General features: G+C 37.3%; 1 protein-coding gene across 2 annotated transcripts in view; it reads left to right on the plus strand.

The window, feature by feature from the left end:
• Positions 1–24,527, plus strand: part of LOC138825019 (alpha-1,3-mannosyl-glycoprotein 4-beta-N-acetylglucosaminyltransferase A) — a 96,169-nt gene that overhangs the window by 32,089 nt on the left and 39,553 nt on the right. Inside the window, exons 2-4 of one of the 2 annotated variants that reach the window (XM_070019373.1) lie at positions 4,376–4,543; positions 6,319–6,459; positions 15,597–15,730. In XM_070019373.1, the coding sequence (XP_069875474.1) occupies positions 4,376–4,543; positions 6,319–6,459; positions 15,597–15,730 (443 nt within the window). The remainder of the gene's footprint in view (positions 1–4,375; positions 4,544–6,318; positions 6,460–15,596; positions 15,731–24,527) is intronic. The other variant, XM_070019374.1, reaches the window with a different exon arrangement.

The following is a 24,527-nucleotide window of genomic DNA, read 5'->3' on the forward strand; positions in this document are numbered from 1 at the left end:
TAGAATTAGAGGTGGGAGTCTTCCTCTAAAAGCATTGTTTGTTTGTTTTTTTTCTTCCTCCGTGAAGCTGTCTTCTCTGGAAGGCTAGTTTCAGAAACTACCAAGAAAATGTATGTAGACAGAGTACACTTGGATTCATATTTCTAACTGCCACCCAAGAACTGATCAAAGACCAAACCTATATCTACCATCCAATTTTCCTGCTCACTTAAAAAATGATTTTCATGGAAAAAATTTGAAGAAATGAAGAGTTACATATTTTTGCCCGCTATACACTCTTTTAACTTTCTGTCACATAGATATTTGTTTCTCTTAAGAACTCTTTGAGAGTAATTAATAGAAACATGCCTCTTTACTCCTATATGATTTAGTGTTTATTTCCTAAGAATAGGGGCATTACTCTTACATTACCACAGTACAACTGTCAAGTTCAGGAGATTTAATATAAACTCTTTTGACATAGAAGGATAGAATAGAAACAAAGGATTTGAGAGAGGTGGAAAATGGCTTTTTTGTGGCCATGGATTTTGGATTAAGAACAGCATCTGGGACCACAGTGGAATCTATGTGACTCAAATTCCCCAAGGGAACTTTTCAAACATTCCAAAATCTATTCGGGTCTCTCAGAATCACTTGTACTCTCTATTTGTTTTTCACTAGTTTCTTGTTATCATTTATCCACTTCAAGATTAGGCTGTCCATTTTGCTGTTTATTCCCCTTAGTCTTGGGCATTTCCTTAGCCTTTGTCTTTAGTGACCTTCACACTGTTTAAAGTATAAGCCATGTGTTTTATACATTATCCGTCATGTTTGCTGCTTCCTTGAGATTAGATTCAGATTATGCATTTCAGCAGAAATGCCACGTGCCAAGCCTTTGCTATGTGTAACTTCAGGAGGTGCTTGATGTGTTAACATCTGCCATGTTTCTCTACTACTGTAAAATTAAATTATCTGTCCCTCCATAAAAATGAGTACTTTGTGGGGAGAAACTTTGAGTTGATATACTCTGTTCTTCAGACTTTCACCTACTAGTTACAACATTTTTTTGTTTTGTTTTGCCAGTCCTCGGGTTTAAACTCAGGGCGTGGGTACTATCCCTGAGTTTCTTTTGCTCAAGGCTAGCACTCTACCACTTGAGTCATAGCACCACTTCCAGCTTTTTCTGTTTATGTGGTACAAAGGAATTGAACTCAGGGCTTCATGAATGCTAGGCAAGTATTCTACCACTAAGCCACATTCCCAGCCCACAACATTTTTGTAAAATACTAGTACTAGGGTTTGAACTTGCTCTCACAGTTGGTGTTTTACATTAGAACCAGGTCTCCACTTCTGGCTTTTTGCTGGTTATTTGGAGATAAGAGTCTCTTGGATTTGTCTGCCTGGGTTGGTTTCAAACCAAGATCCTCAGATCTCACACTCCTGAGTAGCTAAGATTATAAAGTAAGCCACTAGCACCTAGCTGTGTAATTTTTTTGTGTGTGCTAGTCCTGGGTCTTGAACTCAGGGCATGGGCACTGGTCCTAGCTGTTGTGCTCAAGGCTAGTTAGTGCTCTACCACTTTGAGCCATAGCAGCATTTCCAGTTTTTTTGATGGTTAATTGGAGATAATGTATCTCACAGATTTTCCTATCTGAGCTGGCTTTGAAGGTTCATCCATAGATCTCCACCTCCTGAGTAGCTGGGATTACAGGCATGAGCCCCCAATGTTCCACTTAGAGGTTCACTTTTTATTCTTGTTCAAGTATTATTATTTTTGTCGGTCATGGGGGCTTGAACTCTAGGCCTGGGCCTGGGCCTTGTCCTTCAGCTCTTCAGCTCAAGGCAAGTGCTCTACCGCTTGAGCCACAGTGGCACTTCCAGTTTTCTAGTGGTTTATTGGAGGTAAGAGTCGCACGGACTTTCCTGCCTGGGCTGGCTTTGACCTGTGATCCTCAGATCTCAGCCTTCTGAGTAGCTAGGATTACAGGCGTGAACCACCGGTGCCCAGCGATAAGTCATTTTTATGGTGATTGAAATGGTGATTTTCCTCTGTTCATCATTCCTTCTGCATTCATGAATTGATGCTCAGCTATAAGCAATGCTTTCCCTTTATCTGTTAATTAAAAAAAAAAACTTTTTTTTTTTTTTTTGTCAGTAGTGGGATTTAAAATCAGGGCAAAGTTTGCAAGACAGGTGTTCTATTGTTCTATCACAGAGCCATGCCTCCAGTCCTTCTTTTCACTGATAGTTTTGAGATGAGTTTTGCTTCTTGCCCAGGTACATGCTTGGACCATGATACACCTATTTTACACTTTCTGTCATCATGGGGATGACAGGCATATATCATCACACTCAGCTTCTTTCCATTGAGATTGAATCCTGTGAATTTTTCTGCCTGAGCTTGCCTGGAACCTCTGTCTTCCTAATCTCAGACTGCCATGAAGCTGGGATGACAAGCTTTTGTCACTGTGCTTAACTATTGATTGAGACGGGATCTTTCTGTATGCCTTAGGCTGGCCTGGACTGTTGTCCTCCTCTTTGTGTTCTCTGCATGGCTAGTATGACATGTGCGTGCTACCATGTCCAGCTTTTTTTAAAATTTTATTTTGGTTGGTCATGAGGCTTGAACTCTGGGCTTGGGCACTGTCCCTGAGCTCTTCAGCTCAAGACTAGCACTCTACCACTTGAGCTACAATGCTACTTCCAGTTTTCTGGTGGTTAATTGGAGGTAAGAATCTCATGGACTTTCCTGTCCAGGCTGGCTTTGAACTGCAATACTCAGATCTCAGCCCTCTGAGTAGCTAGGATTACAGGTGTGAGCTACCAGTGCCTGGCTTATGTTCCGCTGGCTTCAAACTGAGATTTTTCTTGATTTCTGCCTCCTAAGTATCAAGACTATAGATAGGTGTGAGCTACTGTGCTCAGTGGATGATTTAAGGCCAACTTTACCAAACATGCAGATTTAATTTCATAAGTCTGTTTCTTATAAATTATCTTTGAATAAGGTAGAGATTATAATATTAAATAAAAATAGCCTTTCTAAGACTTTAGTTTCAGTGTCAAAGTAGTAGCCTTAGGCTAGCAAAATTGATAGAAAAGTTGAAAACTATTGTTTAGGCTTTTCTTAACTTCTACTCCCATTGCCTCAACTACTGTACATCCACTGCTGGTATGAATATGAATACTCAGTTCTGTCCTTGGGCCTTTTCTTACTGTGTACTTGTCTCTCTGTTTCCCATTGATACTTATTTTAATGCCTATGTTCATCCTTGTAAGTCCATTTTTATTTCCCAGAGCAGGTTTTCTTGACTAATGATTGTCTCAAATTATTAAAATAAGTGGTTTAATTAAGGTTGTTGTATATGTAAGCTCATTGAGGTTTTCAGACTCTCTTTTTATGGAACTAAAGACTGAATTTTAGACTTCACACTTGCTAGTATTATACTTGAGCTACTTCCCAAGTTTTAGTTTGTTTTTTTTTTTGGTAGAGGTTCTAACCAACTTTTCCTGAGCTGGCCTGTAACTGAGATCCTCCTAACAACACCTTCCAGGTAGCTAGGATTTTAGATGTTCACCACTATGCCCAGATTCCTTCCTTCCTTCCTTCCTTCCTTCCTTCCTTCCTTCCTTCCTTCCTTCCTTCCTTCCTTCCTTCCTTCCTTCCTTCCTTCTTTCTTTCTTTTCTTTCTTTCTTCCTTCCTTCCCTCTCTCTTTCCTCCCTCCTCCTCCTCCCTCCTTTCTTCTTCTTCTTCTTCTTCTTCTTCTTCTTCTTCTTCTTCTTCTTCTTCTTCTTCTTCTTCTTCTTCTTCTTCTTCTTCTTCTTCTTCTTCTCCTTCTCCTTCTCCTTCTCCTTCTCCTTCTCCTTCTCCTTCTTCTTCTTCTTCTTCTTTCTTCTTCTTTTTCTTTCTTCTTTCTTCTTCACTGGTCCTAGGGCCTGACTCTAGGACTGGGCACTGTCCCTGAGCTCTTTTTCACTCAAGGCTAGCACTGTGAGCAACAGCAGCACTTCCAGCTATTTTTTCTGTGATTAACTGGAGATAAGAGTCTCATGGACTTTTCTGCCGAGGCTGGCTTCAAACTGTGATCCTCAGGTCTCAGCCTCCTGAGTAGCTAGGATTATAGGCGTGAGCCACTGGCACCTGGTTGTTGTTTTTTCTTTTTTTCTTCTTCTTCTTCTCTTTTTAAAGAAATACACAAATCTCCTTTGGTGGGTCAATGTAAGAGCTGGGCATGATGGCATGTCTTTGTAATCTCAACACTCAGGAGGCTGAGATAGGAAGATTGCAGGATTAAAGTCAGCCTGAGCAGCATAGTAAGAAACTGTCTTGACCCTCTTCTCCCCTTCAAGAAGAAAGAAGATACACTAAAACTTATTTTTTGGTTTTGCTTTTTATAGAAAAACTAATTGCTTATCAACGAGAATTTCTTGCTTTAAAAGAGCGTCTCCGAATAGCTGAACACAGAATCTCCCAACGTTCCTCTGAGTTAAGCACCATTGTACAACAATTCCGACGTGTAGGAGCAGAAACAAATGGAAGTAAGGATGAATTGAATAAGTTTTCAGGTACAAATGATATATTTTGCATTATGCAATGATTATTTTAAGGGGTTATTTGGAGTATGTTATTAAAACTTGTATAATTTGTCAGCTCTCATTTGTGACTCTTCAGAGCAGGATGTAGGGAGAAAAGCACACAAAACTTTCTGTGCTAGTGAGTTGTAAAGGGACTCTCAATTGCTAAATTTGATGTTAAGAGAATACTAACAAGATAAGTTTTCAGTTGTATAAGTTTATTGACAATGGTGAAGACATATCATTTAAGGCATTCAAAATGAGACTAAAATTTAACTTTTTGTTTATGCATATTGCTGTGACATGTACATATATGTATGTATATATGTATATACACTCTCTCTATATAATGTATATACATTTCAGAAGTCCTTTTGAGAATTGGAGTATTTAAAGCAGTTAGTACTCTTTTTTTTTTTTTTTCTTCTTTTGGGTCAGTTGTGGGGCTTGAACTCTGGACCTGGGCGCTGTCTCTCAGCTCTTCAGCTCAAGGCGAGCACTCTACCACTTGAGCCACAGCACCACTTATGGTTTTCTAGTGGTTTATTGGAGATAAGAGTTTAGCGGACTTTCCTGCCTGGGCTGGCTTTGAACCGTGATCCTCAGATCTCAGCCTCCTGAGAGCTAGGATTACAGGCGTGAGCCACGGGCACCTGGCTTAATTAGTACTCTTAATTTAAATTTTAAGGAAGATACCTGGTTTCATAGTGTACACTTTTTTTGCTTTTTTTGGTCGGTTGTAGGTCTTGAACTCTGGGCCTGGGTGCTGTCCCTGAGCTAGCGCTCTACCACTTGAGCCACTGCACCACTTCCAGCTTTTTTTCTGTTTATGTGGTGTTGAGGAATTGAACCCAGGGCCTCATGCATGCAAAACAAGCACTCTACCACTGAGTCACCTTCCCAGCTCCATAGTGTACACTTTTTGGGAATGTCTAACCTGTTCCTTGTCTGAGATCTTCAAGTCAGAGTAAAATGAACACCAATTATTTTTACTGTTTCTGTGCCCATCTTATGTAGTAGTTAGGATGAAACAAGTTTCTAATCAGTTGTCTCTAAAGTTGTGTGATCTTTTGTGATTACCCTGCTAATCTAAACAAATCGATAAACCAAGTGTTCCTCTAATCTTGAAATTATTACCTTACTTTTGAACCCTTTACATCTTTTGCTTCCCTTCCTGATGATAAGTATGTATTTTGTCACAGTATTGGGTAGGATTATGGAATAGTATAGATAATAAATCACCTGTGAACCAGCCAGGTGTTTTCTGTTAACAATTTTTTGTTTCTTTCTAGTCTATTTTTCCATGCATTTTTTTCTTTTCTTGAAATTGTACCATGAGAAATTTTCCTATGTCATTAAATATTCTTCAAAATACTATTTGAATATCTATAAATGACCATTGCATAATATACCTGAAAATATTAAGCATTTTAAAAATAATTTGTTGGTGACCTTTCCTCTGTCTTTCAACTCTGTTAGGATATATCACATTTCTGGTAGCCTGTGGGTTATTTTCATGAATTTATAAGTTTCTTTAAAGCAGGATCTGTATGTGTTTTGATGACTGTTGATTTTCATATGCATGGCACAATTCCTAGAACAAGATAGATAACCAATAAATATTTGTTGAATATTTAAAAGATAAGTTTTATAAAAAGAAGTTAGAGGTAAAAAGAATGAATACCGCTATCTTAAAAATGAAGTCAGCAAATTCTGTAATTTAAGATGTTCCTGTGGCTTGTGGCTTAATTGTTTCTGTATTTCAGATAATACCTTAAAGCTACTAAAAGAGTTAACAAGCAAAAAATCCCTTCAAGTGCCAAGTATTTATTATCATTTGCCTCATTTATTGCAAAATGAAAAAAGTCTTCATCCTGCTGTACAGATTGGAAATGGAAGAACAGGAGGTATGTTTATTTAGTGATCCTAATATGGCTGTACCTTTTGTCTGAATTGTAACTTGGCTTATTAGTGTTAACCAATGGCAGATAAGAGAAAAAAAGTCTTTATCTGTGCTCAGTAACTTGGGATTCATTCCAAACTCCATGAGGAAAGGAGTTGTGCATTTCTTTTCACGGACCAGAATAAGATCAAGGAACCCTAGTTTAGACAGACAAATATTTAAACCTTTGTACTTTTTCAATTTGAAAATTGGGGTGGTGGATGATTTTCCACCTTGTATCTTATTTCAACATTAGTAGTTTATACAATCATATCAAGGTTTGTCTTATGTTTGCCCTCCTTTTATTAAAGATGTAGGTAGATAGTCACTTTCATTTAACTTGTCATGGAGTAATACTTGGATTTTCTTCCCTCTATACTAAAATAATAATTTATGGCAATTTTTCTCTCTTTGTCTCACCAGGGCTTCTTGGATTTTCCTGATAGGATTTGTTGACTACATCTTGCTACATTTTAATCCTACATTTGAACTTCATTAACTTTTTCTTTGTAGGTTTTAAAATGCTAGAGACTTAAGTGATATTTCATTCTCTTATATAACTCATTACTTCACAGCCATTGAATTGTAATTTTTATTTTGTTTATCTATCTTTCTCTTCTTTCCTCCCTCTTCCTCTTCTCCTCCCCTCCCTCCATACCTTCATCCCTGCCTCCTTCCCCTCCCACCTTCCCTTCCTCCATTTTTCTCTCTCTCCTGTTGCTCTCTCCCTTTCTTCCTTCCTTTCCTATCTTTCTAACTTGCTATCTGTATTTTAAGATGAGATGTCACTGTTACCGAGACTGGCCTGAACACAAGTTATTTCTATCTCATCTTCCCAGGTAGCTGGGATTACAAGGGTAGGCTACCTTGCCCAGCTTGGCATTCATTTTTGTGCTAATGTTTTTGAAAAGCTGATTTATTACACTTTTTCTTCCTTTTCTTGCAGTCCCAAGGATTAAACTCAGGGCATCATATGTTCTATGCAAACACCTTACTATGGAACTATACTTCTGGACTAGTTGGCTTTTGATTTGATAAGAATCTTAAGTATTTTCCTGTCTTTTTTGGGGGGGGAGGGTCACATTTTTTCATACTATTTAACCTATTAGTATATGCTTTTACATTTATCTTATTTTAGTTCTGTCATCTTTCTATTAGTCATTTAAGACATGCTGTCCTTCTAAGTATGCAGTAGCTTAAAAAATCATTTTCATATTTATTCTCCCATTTTTTTTATTGATTCAAGAAATACTTAAGCCTGCCATTCTGCATGTGCCAGATATACAAAGATTAATAAGTAAGGTAACTCTAAATTACTTTTCTTAGATAGTTAATTATTTTATTTATTTATTTATTTTTTGGGTCCGGTCGTGGGCCTAAACTCTTGAGCCTGGGCCCTGTCCCTCAGCTCTTCAGCTCAAGGCTAGCGCTCTACCACTTGAGCCACAGCGCCACTTCTGGCTCTTTTTTCTGCTTATGTGGTGCTGAGGAATCGAACCCAGGGCCTCATGCATGCAAGGCAAGCGCTCTACCACTGAGCCACCTTCCAAACCCCTGTTAATTATTTTTTAAGCTGATATTATATCTCTCCATTTAAAAACCAGAATTTCAGTAAGAAACATCAATATGAATAAGAATAGCAGGGGTCACAGGAATGGAGGAAGGAAGGGTGAGCAAATGCAGTCATTGTATTCAATGTACACTGTGTAAAAAATGAACTATGTAACTTGTGGGTATGAGTGGGAGGGGAAGATGGGAGAAAATGAAGTGAACAAGAAGCATTATATTCATAACCTAACTTATGGAATTTTACAGCTACTTAATAATAACATCCTTTTGTACAACTACTTAATAACAACCAAAAAAGAATAACTCTGGGCCTGGGCACTATCCTTCAGCTCTTCAGCTCAAGGCTAGCACTCTACCACTTGAGCCACATTGCCACTTCCGGCTTCTTTTTTCTTTTGCTTATGTGGTGCTGAGGAATTGAACCCAGGGCCTCAGGCATGCAAGGCAAGTGCTCTACCACTGAGCCACCTTCCCAGCCCCGAAAATAGAAATTTTTGTAAGGCATAAGTGGCTCATGCCTGTAATCTTGGCTAATCTGAAGGACTGCAGTTTAGAACCAGCCTGAACAGAAAAGATTTTGAGACTATATCAGCTAATCAGTGAAAAGCCGGGCTGGAGGTATAGCTCAAGTAGTAGAGTGCCAACTGTAAGCAAGTAAGCCAAGCAAACTTGAGGTCCCAAGTGAAAACCATAGTACAAGAGAGTAAGGAGGGGAGAAAGGAGAAGTTTTCACATCATTTAATAACTTTCAGTTGGCATACATAGTGTCATACACCTGCAACCCCCAGCATTTAGCAGCTAAGGCAGGGGGATGATGAGTTCTACGCTAGCTGGGTTACATACCAAGACTATCTTGAAACAGCCAAAAGCCAGAAAATGAAATGAAAAGTATATGGGAACATCGTATCACTTTTGCAACTCTGCAAAAACAAAGGAATGAACTATCAGAAAACCTTCAGAATACAAAAACAAATAAAGAACCCAACTGAAAAACTCCAAATAAGACAACAAAAAAAACCCTAACAAACTTTAATTGCCTTTATCAGGCTCTTTAAGAATAGCCTGCTTTTAATAATTTTGTGAATTTGACATTTCTTTTCTTTTGAAGATACTTTATTTTATTCCATTTATTTACATGACCTTATCAACAATAGTAATGTAACAAAATCTCGATCAGCCAACTTTTTAGTAGTTAACATTTTTATAAAATTGACACTTTTTGAAAGGTAGACAAAACCCAGCAGGAGTAGGGTTAGGGGAAGTGGAGGACTGGAAAATGCAAATTTGCATTAAATTTTTTTCCTTCCTAAATTCTCAGTTTTTAATAGTTTTGAGCTGCAGAACTCTTTTCTGTCCTAGGAAGGCTATTAACCTATGTTTAAAAAATGCACATAAAAATATTTTTGCACATAACTTATGGAATTTTATGCAACCCCATAAGCTGTATAGGGACTTTGTATTATAAATGACTGCTTTTTATATTAGTGGAAAACTACTGCTTTCTAAAAATTCTGTTTTTTAGTAGTTTGGGAATAGAACTTAGAGGAGCAAAGCCTTCCTAAGACTGCAGTGGTTACTGACCCTGAGAGAAGACTGGAATTCTGAAGTCCAGAACAAAATTCTGCCCACTTACTCAGCACCACCTTGAATCCTCCTACATAATTTTCAGAGGTAGCTGCTCTGATTAGACATGGCAACTACAGCTAGTAAATGGTGCCTTCTGTAGCTGGAATGGAGCGCTGCAGTAGTATGCTTGTCTAGCATGAGTAAGACCTGTGGTCCAATCTCTAGGACCACAGAAACTAAAACTACCCAGCCAAACAAAAGTATATCTTCTACAAATAGAAGTTCCCTGGAATCAAAGATCAATACCATGGATGACAACACTAAAGAAAATTAAAATGGACTTTCTGGAGCAAATGATATGAGTCATTAGATAGGATAAAAACCAAAAACAACAAATATTATAAAGGACCAGTTATTTTTCATTTCAGTGATTATATTCACAATTTCCACATACATACCCTGATTAAGAATAGGTCCAGCTGAAAATGACTTTAGTGGTCAAAAAGGTTAAGTCATAGAGTCTTCCAGAAAACATCATAAAGTACCTAAAGAATGGAAGAAAATAAAAATGGTACGTCAGAAGGAGAAAACAAAGAAAGGGAAGGAAATCAAATACTAGAAAACAATTTCTTGGGTTGAAGAAATACCCAGGTCTTGATCCATTTAGTGCCAAACATGATGCCTGACAAAAGACTCTTGTAGGTGAACAACCAAAATGGAATTCCTGGTTGGTGGTGGACAACAGTATTTGCTGAAATCAAAGTCCATTAGCTACTCCCCTGTGCCAGACACTTTAATTTGTGAAATTGAATGCTACTCTTGTGAATGTTATAACTGAAAAATAAGCAATTACACAGTAATTATGTAATCACAATATTTAGTGATGTAAAGGATGCTTTGAGGATATATAAAAAGGGCTTTGACCTAATTAAGGAGGTGTGGAATTATATGTATTTGATTTCAGACCAGTAAAAAATGTAGTTTGCTAAATAAGTGGGCTAAAGACTTAAAGAGAAATTTCTCTGAAGAAGAAAAAAGATGGCCAATAGACACATTAAGAAATGCTCAACTAGCCATAAAAGAAATGCAAGTCAAAACAACATTGAGATACCACCTCACCCCAGTTAGAATGGCTAAAATCAAGAACTCTAATAACAACAGATGCTGGAGGGGATGTGGACAGAAAGGAACCTTACTGCATTGTTGCTGGGACTGTAAACTTGTTCAACCACTTTGGAAAGCAGTATGGAGGTTCCTCAAAAGACTCCACATAGAGCTCCCCTGTGACCCAGGAATCCCACTTTTGGGCATTTACCCAAATGTTCACAAACAAGACCACACTAAAGCTACCAGCATGACTATGTTTATTGCAGCATTATTTACCATAGCTAAGATCTGGAACCAACCCAGATGCCTCTCAGTAGATGAATGGATCAAGAAAATGTGGTATATATACACAATGGAATTCTATGCCTCCATCAGAAAGAATGACATTGCCCCATTTGTTAGGAAATGGAAAGACTTGGAAAAAATTATATTAAGTGAAGTAAGCCAGGCCCAAAGAAACATAGGCTCCACGGTTTCCCTTATTTGCAATATCTAGTATATGTCTGAGTCAAGCAGAAAAGGTCAGATAAGTTGATGTTGGAAGTGAACCCTAAGATATGTATTCAAATGTTTTTTTTTTCTTTCATGCGATTGTTTCTAACACATTTATAAGATTATTTCTTTGTTGCTTTGTATGTCCCTCCCCCACGGTATAACCCTTGATTTCACTGTATTTGATGTTGTTATAATTTGTGGTGGAGAAGGGAAAAAAATTGTTTAAATAGGGATACAGGTGGACCCACTGCAACAATGAAATGTACAAGTCATTATGTCGAAAACGAACTTTACAACTTTGGTGGGGGGGGGGAGGATTGGGTGGGAAGGGGTGATGGGAAGGAATTGGAAGGGGAAACAAAGGAGGAGGCTACAATGCTTGATAAGAAATGTGCTCATTATCTTGCCCATGCAATTGTAACCCCTCTGCACAGTATTTTCACAATTTAAAAAATCTAGTTTGCTGGTGAAGAGGTATGTTTCCTATGGCACAAGCTCAATGTCTCAAAACAAGAGAAGTGTATTGTCTAATAGTTTTGGGGGGCAAAAGTCCTAAAATTAAAGTATCTAAAGCGTATATTCCTTCTGGAACCTATTGGGTTAATCTTTCCTCACAAAAGGATCACAGTCAGGGAGAGATTTGAAAATACTATGCTTTGAACATGAATAAAGGGCCACAAAAGAATGTAGGCAGCCTGTAGAAGCTAGGAAAGGCAAGGGGTTATCTTCAGAGGCTAGCTTTTTCAAATCTTTCCCTGTAAACCTCTTGCTTTTGTTGTTACATTACATCTTCTGTCACACCGACCCTTCTGCCTACCTCTTATAAAGCCCCTTGAGGTTACATTGAACATACTGGTAGTTCAGAATAATCTTCCATCTCAAGATGTTTAACTTAGTCAAAACTGAAAGGTTCCTTTTGCTATGTAAAAGTCATGTATGTATTCTTCACAGGTTCCAAGAATTGGCGCACGGTCCTCTTTAGGAAGTCATTATTTATTTATTTATTTTTGCCACAAAGGTAAAAAAAATCATAAGAGCACTACAACAGCTCTATGATGGACAGAAACATGTACTAGTCTAGAAAATGACAGCAGGTCACTCTAGTTACAATATGTTGAGTGAGGAACCATGGAACCAGATGAGGCTACCGATGTTAGTTAAGGCTAAATAATGTTAGGGTCTTCTAGATAGTTGTAGGATTTTGGTTTTTATCCTAACAGTGGTAGGAATCTACTAAAGGGACTCTAGGACTTATTAAGGATGACTTTTTAACTTAAAATTTAGATATCACGTATTCTCCCATAGAAAGAATGTTTGAGGATGTAAGAGGAGCAAATGGGAGAGACCAGATTGAGAAGCTATATATATATATTTTTTGGGGGGGTGTCTGTCATGGGGCTTGAACTCTCAGCCTGGGCGCTGTCCCTCAGCTCTTCAGCTCAAGGTGAGTACCCTATCACTTGAGCCACAGCGCCACTTCCAGTTTTCTGGTAGTTAATTGGAGATAAGAGTCTCATGGACTTTCCTGCCTGGACTGGCTTTGAACTGAGATCCTCAGCTCTCAGCCTCCTCAGTAGCTAGGATTACAGGCATGAGCCATCAATGCCCAGTTTAAGAAGCTGTTTTAAGCGAAGCCTAGTGATATATGCCAGTAATCCCAGCACTCAGGATGCTGAGGAGAATTACAAGTTTTTTGTCAGCCTGTGCAACATATTGATACCATATAACAAAAAAACAATCAACTAGCTTGGCACTGGTGGTTCATACTTATAATTCTAGCTACTCAAGAGGCTGAGAGCTGGGGGATTGTGGTTCATAGCCAGGCTGGGCAGTAAAGTCTTTGAGATTCCATTTCAGTTAACCAGCAAAATGCGAGAATGGAAATGCAACTCAAGTGATAGAACATTAGCTGTGAGAAAGAAAAACCAAATGATAATATAATACCCAGAATTCTGGTATCAAAAACAAAACAAAAAATGACAAATCCAAAAATAAAACCCAGCCAACCAAAGAAACAAAAAATAATGTTACTTTAGTGATCCACTTGAGATAGGATGAACTTGGACTAGATAGGTAGGAGAGATAGAAAGATGATTTAGGAGAACAGAGGCCATTTGTCTTTTACCATTATATGCCTAACACCTAGAATAATGCCTTGCTTTCCATAGGTATTTACTGAACAAGTACAATACAGAGCCTATCTCTGAGTCATTGATAGCTCTTCATCTTGAAATGAAAGGGAGGAATATAACATGGAACCTTTGCTACCTTAGTATCTTATTTATAGAATAGTCCTAGTAAGTTAGATGGTCTATTACCTTCAGCCTTCTAACTTTAGAATTGTATGACTAATAATTATTTTGCAGCATCTCTAATTTTTCAATATTAAGATTAAATTTATTGTTATTATTATTATTATTATTATTATTATTATTATTATTTTGAACTCAGGGTTTCACTGTTGGTTAGGTAACACTCTACCATGCATATTCTAGCCTTGCTTTTTTGATAGGCTGGCTTCATGATCCTCTAGATCTCAGCATTCTGAGTAGTCAGGATGATAGGCATGAATAACTAGCACTTGGCAAAATTAAATTATTTTTAATATTTACAAAACAAATAATACAATACTAAAACTTTTGAGATATAATTTTTTAAAAATATAAAACTTTGACAAACAGTTCTTTAACACAGTATGTGTTCCCCAAAACCTTTGCTATGAAACATTGCTCAATAAAATGAGAAAAATGGAATTAGGATCACAACACTCAAAAAATTTGTCAATTACACATAAAAAAGATAAGAACCTAATCAGGGCTGAGAATGTGGCTTAGTGGTAGAGTGCTTGCCACTCTAGCATTCATGAGGCCCACCCTGGGGGCCTTGATACCACAAAAACAGTAAGTAAATAAACAAAAAACCGATGCTGGGAACTGGAGGGTCACCTCTGTAACCCTAGCTACTTAGGAGACTGAGATCTGAGGATCACAGTTTAGAGTCAGACTGGGCAGGAAAGTCTGTGAGACTCTTAGCTCCTATTAAACACCAGAAGACTGGAAATGATGTGGCATAGTATTAGAGTGCTATTCTTGAGTGAATGAGCTGAGGGATAGCACCCAGATCCTGAGTTCAAGTACCATGACTTGAACAACAACAAAAAACAGGCAAAAAACTTTAAACATTAAAAATTAGAACCTAATAATTTTACACATGCTAAAGGATTAAGTGATACATAAGTACAATAAATATGGTCCTTTAGAAAGACCTGAGATTTAGTTTGTTAAAATGGAGGCAGAAGGGCGTTAGCTAAGTTACTGTAAAGTCATACAAAGTGGTTTGTCTGAAATGTGACTGAATGTTGTCTCACCTCGGGATGGATGTGCTTCATTGCACATTGGGAGCACAGGGAGCTGGTATATGTTTGAGTATGTGCCTTGTCTACATAGTTAGTTCAGTTTTTTTTTAACATTTTTAGCTGGGTGCAAGTTCCATTATCCACCTAGATAATGTCTCAGGATTAAATGTACAAAGAAAACATGCAACTTATTACACCAATATCATTCACTATTAGGAAGTTTGCATTCAAACCAAGCAATACGATGTAGTTGACTATAACTTTAGACCTTGAAAGTATTGTACAAATGCCAGTAGTAGTCCCTATTCACGTTATTACAGTGATCCAAACCAGAAAATTAACTATGATGCTATACTGTTCATTAACCTTGTCTCTATTTCAGATTTTTCCCTTTTAAGTTTTCTTCTGTTCCAGAGTCCAACATAGGATTTCCTAGTTCATTGTTTTCTTAGTCCCTTCCAATCTGGGACAGTTCTTTTTCTTACAGGACCATGACACTTTAAAAGAGTAGGGACTGGTTATTCTGTGGACTAACTCTCATTAGAATTTACCTGGTGTTTCTATATGGTTAGATTGAGGATTATACATTTTTGGCAAGGAAGCCGTAGACATGATATTGACTCCCTTAGTTACTTGAAGTTGATATGTAAGAAATTTTTAGCATATGTTTATTGGTTTAAGTTGTATAATAAAAATTTGTCAAATATACTTCATTGTCACTATTTAACGTGAGATTTAATCGCTTACCACATATTTTTCCTTCCTCCTTGCCCTTTTCCTCTTTGCCCCTTTCCACTATCCTTCATTTTCCCCTCCTTTCAACCTTACTCTCTTTCTGCACCCTAGTTAAGCCAAAGGAAAAGAATAACACAGCCATGCCCTTTTTCTTTCTTTCTGAAATTGATATTGATTGCTTCAGTTATTCTTTTGAATTTGAGATGGTATAATACTTTGTACAGAATGGTGTTTTTTATATTCTTGTAAAATATTTTATATTTTTTTTGTTTCAGTTTCAATAGTAATGGGAATCCCCACAGTGAAGAGAGAAGTTAAATCTTACCTCATAGAAACTCTTCATTCTCTTATTGATAATCTCTATCCTGAAGAGAAGTTGGACTGTGTTATAGTAGTTTTCATAGGAGAGGTAAGTATTTGTTATTTTTCAACTATATATGAGTTACAACTATAGTCTGAATATGCTTTTATAAGCATTTGAAGAGTGGTAAGTAAATTTGGGTAATGCATGCCATCTAATAGTTTAATGTCAGTGTAACTTATGTTTAACTTTTCTGCAGTTACAAACCAGGAATAGTCATCTTTGTTGTTAGCAGGATACTATCATCTATGTAGATCTTAAAGAGTAAATTCACATTTTTAGCTCTGAGGCCTAAATTTGGAAAGGTTTGGCTTACTCTGGGATTTTATATGTTTATTCTCTCTACCCCTTTTTTGCACTGTCAAGCTGCAACCATGATTATAATTCTTAAAGAACTCAAAAATCATGTGAATGAGGATTTTATGTATGCTATATTGTTACTTACATTTTTATTACCCAAGATCACTTACGACAGAATATTTTTTTCAGTGTACTCAGGATTTTAACAAACCTTTTTGCCCCACCCCATTCTTATAATTGGGGAACCACTCAACTAATCCTGGTGGGATGAAGTACTTCTTTCTATGGAAATTAAAAGTGCCTACTTGTTTTACAGTTCAGGCATGTGACCTGGACTCAGCCACTTGTATATTCTCACTCTGAACTCTGAGTGCAGCTTCATTATTTTCAGATCACATAGAAAATCCCAGAGAACAGAAAGGCAAATTATTAGAATATGAGGAATCTAGCACCATGGTTAAATATATGACCAATGCATACTCTTTATGTCATTAACAAAAGAAAATAAGAAAATTAAAGGTAATGAGGATTGTGGACAATTATTCTGATGATAGTGATGGCAGAGTAGTGTCTGTCCCAAGACCTCAGTGCAGGTACAGAGTGAAGTCTCTTAAGTTGTGGCTGTGGAGCATTCTATGATTCTTGGCTGCAGGGCAATCTTATTTATGTACCTTCCTAGCTGGGTTCTTTAGCCCAACCAGAGATCTGATGAACTCTTCTCCATCACCTTTAGTAAGTCATTTTTTCTGACTCTTCTGTCAGAGGCTGTTTCTGCCTGTTGTACCTAAGATTGTGACTGATACAGGTTGTATCTAGTTAAAAGAAAATCCAAATATTTTTGTAATTACCACTAAACAAAAAAGCTACTCAATAGGGATGGCAGGGGTAGATGTGTAGGTGCTATTCCCAGTGGTTTAGAAAGACACAGATCAGGCTGAATATGATTTGAACCATAACAAGCAGGTTATGTTGGTAACAATCATGATGATGGCTGAGAATTTGTAAAGAGAACCTTAACTAGCATGTCTTTCATATCACCCTGTTTGTTCACATCGTTTCTGCAGTTTGCCGAGAAGCATTCCAAAGTCCTCATTTATTTTTAAAGTAGAACTCAAGTTGAATGATATAACCAGTTGACCATGTTGGAAAAGCACTTATAGTTAGTCTCTGAAAATCTGAGTTTAGAGAATTTCTAGCTTCAGAGGCTTTTAGTATGCAGTGTGAAAACAGTTTTATTTTTTCAGTCTTTTTACTTGGTGCTTTACAGTAAGGGTGCCTGAGGCCTCTATGCCTCTTCCTTCTCTCTTCCCTGTAGACTGGGGATTGAATTCAAGGCCTTAATGGGTTCATTAGGCAAGATAGACCTTTAGCATGCTCCTAAGTTCTTTTACTTTTAGTTTGTTTTTCAGAAGGGTCACCAGCTAACTGCCTGAGCTAGTCTTAAACCACCTACCTTTGCCTCCTGAGTATATATGTGCATTACCATGCCCAAATGCTTTTATGCCTGCTTTCAATCCTTTGACCTAATTGGTTTGACAAAGCTAATAACCAGACTGTGGGCAAAACATTATAAACATTGTAAATGAATATAGAAGTTGAGTAGAGAATTAAATATCTGTGTCATTTTTAGTTTTTTTTTGTTGTATATTTTACTGATATTAGGAACCATTATTTCCTATGTTTTTAATTTTTTGAAAGATAAAGTCACATGATTTTTACAAAGTGTGTGTGTGTGTGTGTGTGTGTGTGTGAGCACGCGTGCGTGTGTGTGTTGTGTGTGTGGTGTGTTGTATACAGTGGAAGCTCCTTTGCACTGTTTCTTAGCCATTCGGTTTGCTTATGCAAACAACAATTATTATTGTTGTTAAACACATTCATGTAATGTTTTCATTTCCATGATAAGTTTTTGTGTTAGGGTATAAAGCTACTTAGGTTTTTTTTTCCAATTTTGATAAAATACTTTCCTAGAAAATCCAAGTTTTAAGAAATTTCTTTATATAAAACTGAGCAAAATAGATTTCCTTCTATTTGTGATTATTATGCATATGTGTGTTTGTTCCTTTCCCCCTTCTTGGTTAGTGTATCTATTTTTATATGTATTTCCCAAGCCCATTTTGGGATCTGTTTTCCTAATTCTTTAACACCCACTTAACATGTTTTTTCTTTTTTAATTTTCATGCATCGTGGCCCAAATGCTAAACATTCATTTTCATTATTTTGTTAAAGAAGAATTTGTATGAATATTCTTCTGAGCATTGCTAGCTAATTTGTAATGTATCTGTACTGTTATTAGCTTGCAGTTTTAAAAATTGGTATTTTGTCTTTGGCCAAGGAAATGATCTGTATATTTTTTACAATATCTAATTGGTAGAATCTGCTTGCTGGGTTTTTTGTTGTTTAGAGAGTGTCACATTTCACTTTCTAAAACTAGTTTGAAATAATTTTTAACTGACAAAAAATTACAAAAAATAGTGGAGAAATTCCAAATATTACAAGAATACTCAGTGTGCTGGTGTCAACCATATTGCTTTATGTTAAATATTGAAGTCAGGTAGAGTGAGTCCTTCAGTTTTGTTTTTTTGTAGGTTTGCTTCAGATATGTCCTTAGAATTTTCATACATATTTTAGCATTATTGCAATCATTTGTAATAATTTGATATTGCTTCTTAACTGCAACTTTTGTAATTGTTTTTCTTTTAAATGAAAGATTTGGCAACAGTTTTTCTTCATTTCTGTTCTTTCATTTCATGTGTATGACAAGGAGAAAGATGTTGCTAGGTTTTTCTGAGCTTCTCCTTTTAAAAAATTTTGTAGTTCCTGTTCTCATTCCTTTTTCTTTGTGTCAGCATTGAAGGGATTGGCTTTTAGGCTACTGGCTTGCTGTAGGGTGAGGGAGGTATTCTAGTCTAATTGCTTTTTCATTTTTTCTTAAAACAACAAAAAAGCACTACAATGAAACAAAGACTAACTTCTGTCACAGAGCTAAATCCATGCAGTTGCTTATGTTACCTTTGACTATTGGAACCAAATTGGATTCTTTTGAGCTTCAAAATTTCAGTTGCTAATATTTCAAAATGAAATTTGTAGTTCATACATCTGGTTCTCACTGATACTTGTACATGAAGGAAGGAAATGAAAAATACTGTCAGATCTCTAAGCTTATCCAAATTCTAAGCAGTTTAATCTTTTCTGTTTAGACACTTCTGTGCGCTTTCATCAAGGATGTAGTTACCTTAACAGTTTTGGGAATTTTTGTCTACCTTGAGTCACCTGAGAACAGCCTCAGAAACATGGACTTCACTGTTTTTTCTCAAGCTTCCATAATTAACCTGTTTGACTTGTTTTTAACAGGGCAAAGTACAAATTTCACCGCTGGTATTCTTTTACTCATTGGCCAAGGATGTATTGAAGCACTGCAATGAGGAAGATGCTGGAGATTAAAAAAAATCTTAAAAATTCATTAACAAATAGGTGGTGCCCAGAAATTAAAGTCTAGCATTCCACAAAAATATTTTCATTTGTTTGTTTTTTGAGACAAAACAGTGTTTTTCTATGTAGCTCAGTCTGACAAAGAACCCACAGTCCTCCTGCTTTATTCAGCCTTCCAGCTTCTGAGATTACAGGCTTGAACCACTATACCCAGTTCAAGAATATTTGTTTCTGTGCCATTGCCTTTTATAAAATTTTTGTGTTGGAGGAGGATTGAAAAAAATATTAATTGCATATGCTTATTGCTGAAGAGTTCAGTAGATCTACAAAATTTGTTATGTCAGATTAGGCTTCTATTCTACCCACTTCCTTTCACTATTTTCTCCAATCTGTGACCCTTTAAGTCCTCTAAGTGGTTGGCTAGTAGGTCAAATAGAAAAACTTATTATTGATACTTATCATTTCTCTATTTCCTTTTTCATTGATTACTACTCTAATCTTATCTCTTTTTTTAATTTATATACATTGTTATGGGTAATTTTTCCAATATGTCACAATAATACAATGGCAATAACAATAAAGCAAAAACATTATCTTTTTTTGTTAGATGCTTTTTGAAACTTTAGTATTTGTTCTAAGTATTATTTATTTTAATCTTCACTACTGCTGTGATTTAAGTATTTCATTACCCTTACTTTATTGGTGAGCAAATTAAATCTTTTAGAATTAGGTTTACACAACTCTTTAGCATTTAGTCTAGGTTTCTGGACACAAAGTCTGTGGCAGTAATTTTTTTTATCCATACCCTTAGTTTATTAAATATGTCCTGAAACATTCTGTAGAAATGTCATTAAAGAAAACATCATAGTTTTGCAGCTACTCTTCACAGAATTTCATCTCAGATAATATTCTAATGCAACATATTATTTAAACTCAGCTTTTCAATAACACATACTTCTTATAATTTTTCCTTTTTAATGGATTACTCTTCTCAGTTTACATTTGTGTTAGCAATTCTGAGCTAATTCATTAACATTTCTGTCTCAAATTTTATACCCCTTCAAATCTCTGAAAAGAATGTATGCTATAACACAAAGATAATAACAAAAATGCAAGTTCAGTAAATATAAGCAGCAAAATATCAACAACCTGAAGGTGTACTTTCTGTGATAAATTATCCCCAAATATTAAATAAGTATCTGCCAAGACACAAAGGCCATGGACCACTAACTGACTGGTTCCAAGTTTGAGGCATAGGTGTACTTTGAAGAATGTACAGGAAGAGAGTAAAAAGATTTCTGTAAGGATCCTATAACTAATTTCAATATAATACATTTGAGGCATAGGTGTACTTTGAAGAATGTACAGGAAGAGAGTAAAAAGATTTCTGTAAGGATCCTATAACTAATTTCAATATAATACATTTTAAATTTGTGACATGTTTGTGCTCTCTCAAACCACTGAAGTTTCCTATTGTCTACTTAAGGGACTTTGGGGAAACAGTTCTTTGACTTTGTATCTTGAGATCATTTTATTTTATTTTTTTTATTTTTTATTTTTGGTCGGTTGTGAGGCCTGAACTCTGGGCCTGGGCGTTGTCCCTCAGCTCTACCACTTGAGCTACAGCGCCACTTCCTTGAGATCATTTTAGATTTATAGAATAATTACAAAAACAGTTCAAAGAGCTACTTGTCATTTATCAGCATCTCCTAAGGCTGAAAACCCACAGAACCTTAGTATAATTATCAAGATGTAATGCTTTAAACTAAATTGCTTTTGCTTTATTAGTACTAACCAGCATTTTTTTTCACTAATCCTCTATTTCCATCACAAAATCTAATCTAGCCTGCTTAGTTATCCTGCCTACTTAGTTTACCTAATCTGCAACCATTCCTCTGTCTTTCTTTCATTAACTGTGGCCTTGAGGCTTTCAAATATTGACTATTCAAGTGAAAGGCTGGAAAAGTCTTCCAAGCAAATGGCCCTCATAAACTGGCTGGTGTAGTAATACTAATATCGGATAAAACATATTTCAAATTACAATTAGAAAAAACAAAGACATTTCATATTAATAAAGTGAACTTTCCATTAGGTTTCTGTCTGATGTGGTTCCCTGGTCTTGATTATTTTCTTTGGGTTATATTCCTCTTTTAGTATTTTTTGTAGTGCTGGCTTCTTGTTCATGAATTCCTTTAATTTTTCTTTATTTTTGTTTCTCTGCCGAATGTGAATGCTAGTTTCTCTGGATATATCTGTCTGGTTTGGCAGTGGTTGGTTTTCAGGGCTTGGATGGTACTTTTCCAGGCTCTTATTGCATTGAGGGTTTGTATGGAGAGGCCCGCAGTGATTCTAACTTTCTTTCCATTGTAGTATAGTTCCTTCTTTGATTTGACAGCATTTAAAATCAGCTCTTTGCAATTCAGGTCTAGTGTCTTTACTACAATGTGTCTAGAAGTGTTTCTTCTAGGATCCTGTCTTCTAGGTGTTCTGTATGCTTCTGTTATGTGGTTTTCTCTTGAGATTGGGAAAATTTTCTGTAATAACCTTATTGAATATGTGTTGCATCCTTCTATTCTGGTATTCCTCTCCTTCATCAGTTCCAATTATACAAAGATTAGATTGGCATTGTCTGCCAGTTCTTGGACTTAACCTTTGGTAATTTCTGAGTGCTTTTGCCATATCTATGACCTTCTTCTCTAGCTCCTCTGTTTTATCTTCAACTCCTGATATTTTATTTTCCATCTCACTCATATTACCACCTATGGCTTTCATTGTGGTTTGCATTGCAAAAATTGATATATTTATGGTTTCTAAATCGATTTTCAAAGTGTTAATTTCATCTTTTAACAAGGTGTGTACTGTGTCTATTCTTGACTGCATCTCTTTTTTTAGGCCTTGGAATTCCTTTGATATTTCTTCTTTGTACTCTTGAAATTGCTCTTGTATCTCTTTTTTAAAATTTCTTTGGCCAATTCTGCCATCATCTCTTTATTTCATCTTTTGCCCTCTATTTCTTCTTGGCTCTCACTGGAATTCTTTCCTGGGTTGCTGCTGGCTTTGGGGTTTGGTTTGTCTTGATTGTTCGGGAAATTTGTAATCTTTCGTTGTGATTTATGCATTTAGGTTCAGGATTTGTGAGTTCTGTGGCCTCACAAGCTGTGCCTGTTGGTGTTCCACAGCTGTGCCTGGCCCGGGCTGGTTTGTGGTGGGTCGCCTGACCTTAGGGCCACTGTAGGTACTCTTGGCAGCTCGCGGTGTCGGTGTCGGTGTCGGTGGGTGCTCCTCCAGTGGCAGGAGCACGCACATCTTTCTTGATACCGGCCAGGGTCCAGGCCTAGGCGGCTTAGGATCCTGATTGGTGTGTACTTGCTTGTCAGTTCCCAGCGGGCTGGGGGCACTCCTCCAGCAGCTAGAGCTATGCGTGATTCCTAGCTCTTCTCATCCTGGGTCCTGTGGCTGAGGCTGCTCCATCCCAGTCTGGGGCACCCGTGGGGCTGCTGGGCCCTTGTGCAGTTACAGCGGAACTCGATTCGCAGGCTGCTGGAGCCCAAGCGTGGTTCCCGTGGCGGGGCAGGTGGGGGACTCCCTCGTGGGATGCTCACTGGTCCTAGAACTGGTTAAGGTGCTTCTAGAAGTGCTGTGGCAGATCTCTGTATCTATGTGCTGGAGTTCACTGGTTGGCAGTCATCACACGCTCCATTGTGATGCTTGTGGGCCGAGCAGCGTGGCGGTGGGAGCTCTGGGTCTGGGTACCAAGGCACCTTGCCTCTGGTCTCTGTCTCTGTCTACACTTGTGGTTCTGAGGTCCCAGGCGGCTGCCTTTGCAGCTTGGTGGAGTGGATTGAGGGGTTGTGGAGGGGTCTTCGAGCTTTTCCATCTTTGTGCAAGTTCTGAAGCTTTTTCTTTCCTTTTTTTTTTTCAGTTCCTGTATTTTTTCTGATTGTTTGCCTTTTTGCTATTGTCCATCTCTTGGGGGAAATGCTTATTGAAGCCTGAATTCTCTGTTTAGTTGGAGAGAGCTATGGTGTTTCCCTACTGTTTTGTCACCATCCTGGATCCTTTCTCCTAATTATCTTATTCTTGCTGCTTGTTTGTAGCCTTTCTCTAAGATGAATGCTTGGATTATAGGTTGGCAATCTATTTTCTAACATAGGCTATTTAAGGCTACAGATTTTTCCCTTAAGTACTACTTAAGAACTTGAATTCAAGACCTGGATATTGTTTCTGAGCATTCTACCTCTTCTGTCTTTTTGGTGGCTAATTGAAGGTTAGAGTCTCATGGACTTTCCTGTCCAGGCTGACTTCAAATCTTGATCCTCAGATCTCACCTTCCTGAGTTGTTAGGATTATTGTCGTGAGCCAAAAGTGCCCAGCACATAAGTGCTTTTTTAAAATGACCCAGTGTACAGTCTACCCTGGCATATCCATGTGTGATTAGGAAAAGTGAATTCTCTTTTTCATCAAGGAGAGTACTCTATATAAATGTTTATTAGGTCAGATTGGTGAATAGTGTTACCAGAGTTTAGGACAAGAGCCCCCCAGCTCTGGGAAAGCTAGGCTTGATCTCCCACACCAATGAGAAGTGATGAAGGGCATAGAAAAGAGCTTTAATCAACATGCCATGTTGGGCAGAACAGACTAAAGGGTTTCAATGAACCCTACCTCTTCATGAGGCTGGGAAACAAAGGGAAGGGGGTTGGGATGTGCATAACTGGTCCAGGTCAGTGATCTGATAGCTATCTCTGTTCTGGTTCTACAATGGATTCTAGATACATTATTAACCCTGTCATCTGGGGTACCTACAGTTTCACCATCCTTGATAATTGCTCTCATTTGGGGGGGTGATCTCATCATGGAATAATCTGTCTTCTGAGGCTTGTTGTTGTAGTTTCAGTTCCTTGTCATAAAGATGTTTATTGGTCAGTCTTGTTCCTGGAATCCAAGATAACTGCAGAAAAGTGAGGTTTTGGTGGAAAAGGATAAAAAGGCAAAATAGAGCTGGAGAGGACAAAATGGAGTTTGTTCTTTAATAGTATCATTTAAGTCTTTTGTGTACTTGTTGATTATCCTTTTGCAAGTTACTTCTGTTCTTGATTTTAAGTTATTACTATATTGG

The sequence above is a fragment of the Dipodomys merriami genome, unplaced genomic scaffold, assembly GCF_024711535.1.
Source record: "Dipodomys merriami isolate MVZ:Mamm:240054 unplaced genomic scaffold, mDipMer1.0.p SCAF_1315, whole genome shotgun sequence".
NCBI classification, from domain to species: domain Eukaryota; kingdom Metazoa; phylum Chordata; class Mammalia; order Rodentia; family Heteromyidae; genus Dipodomys; species Dipodomys merriami.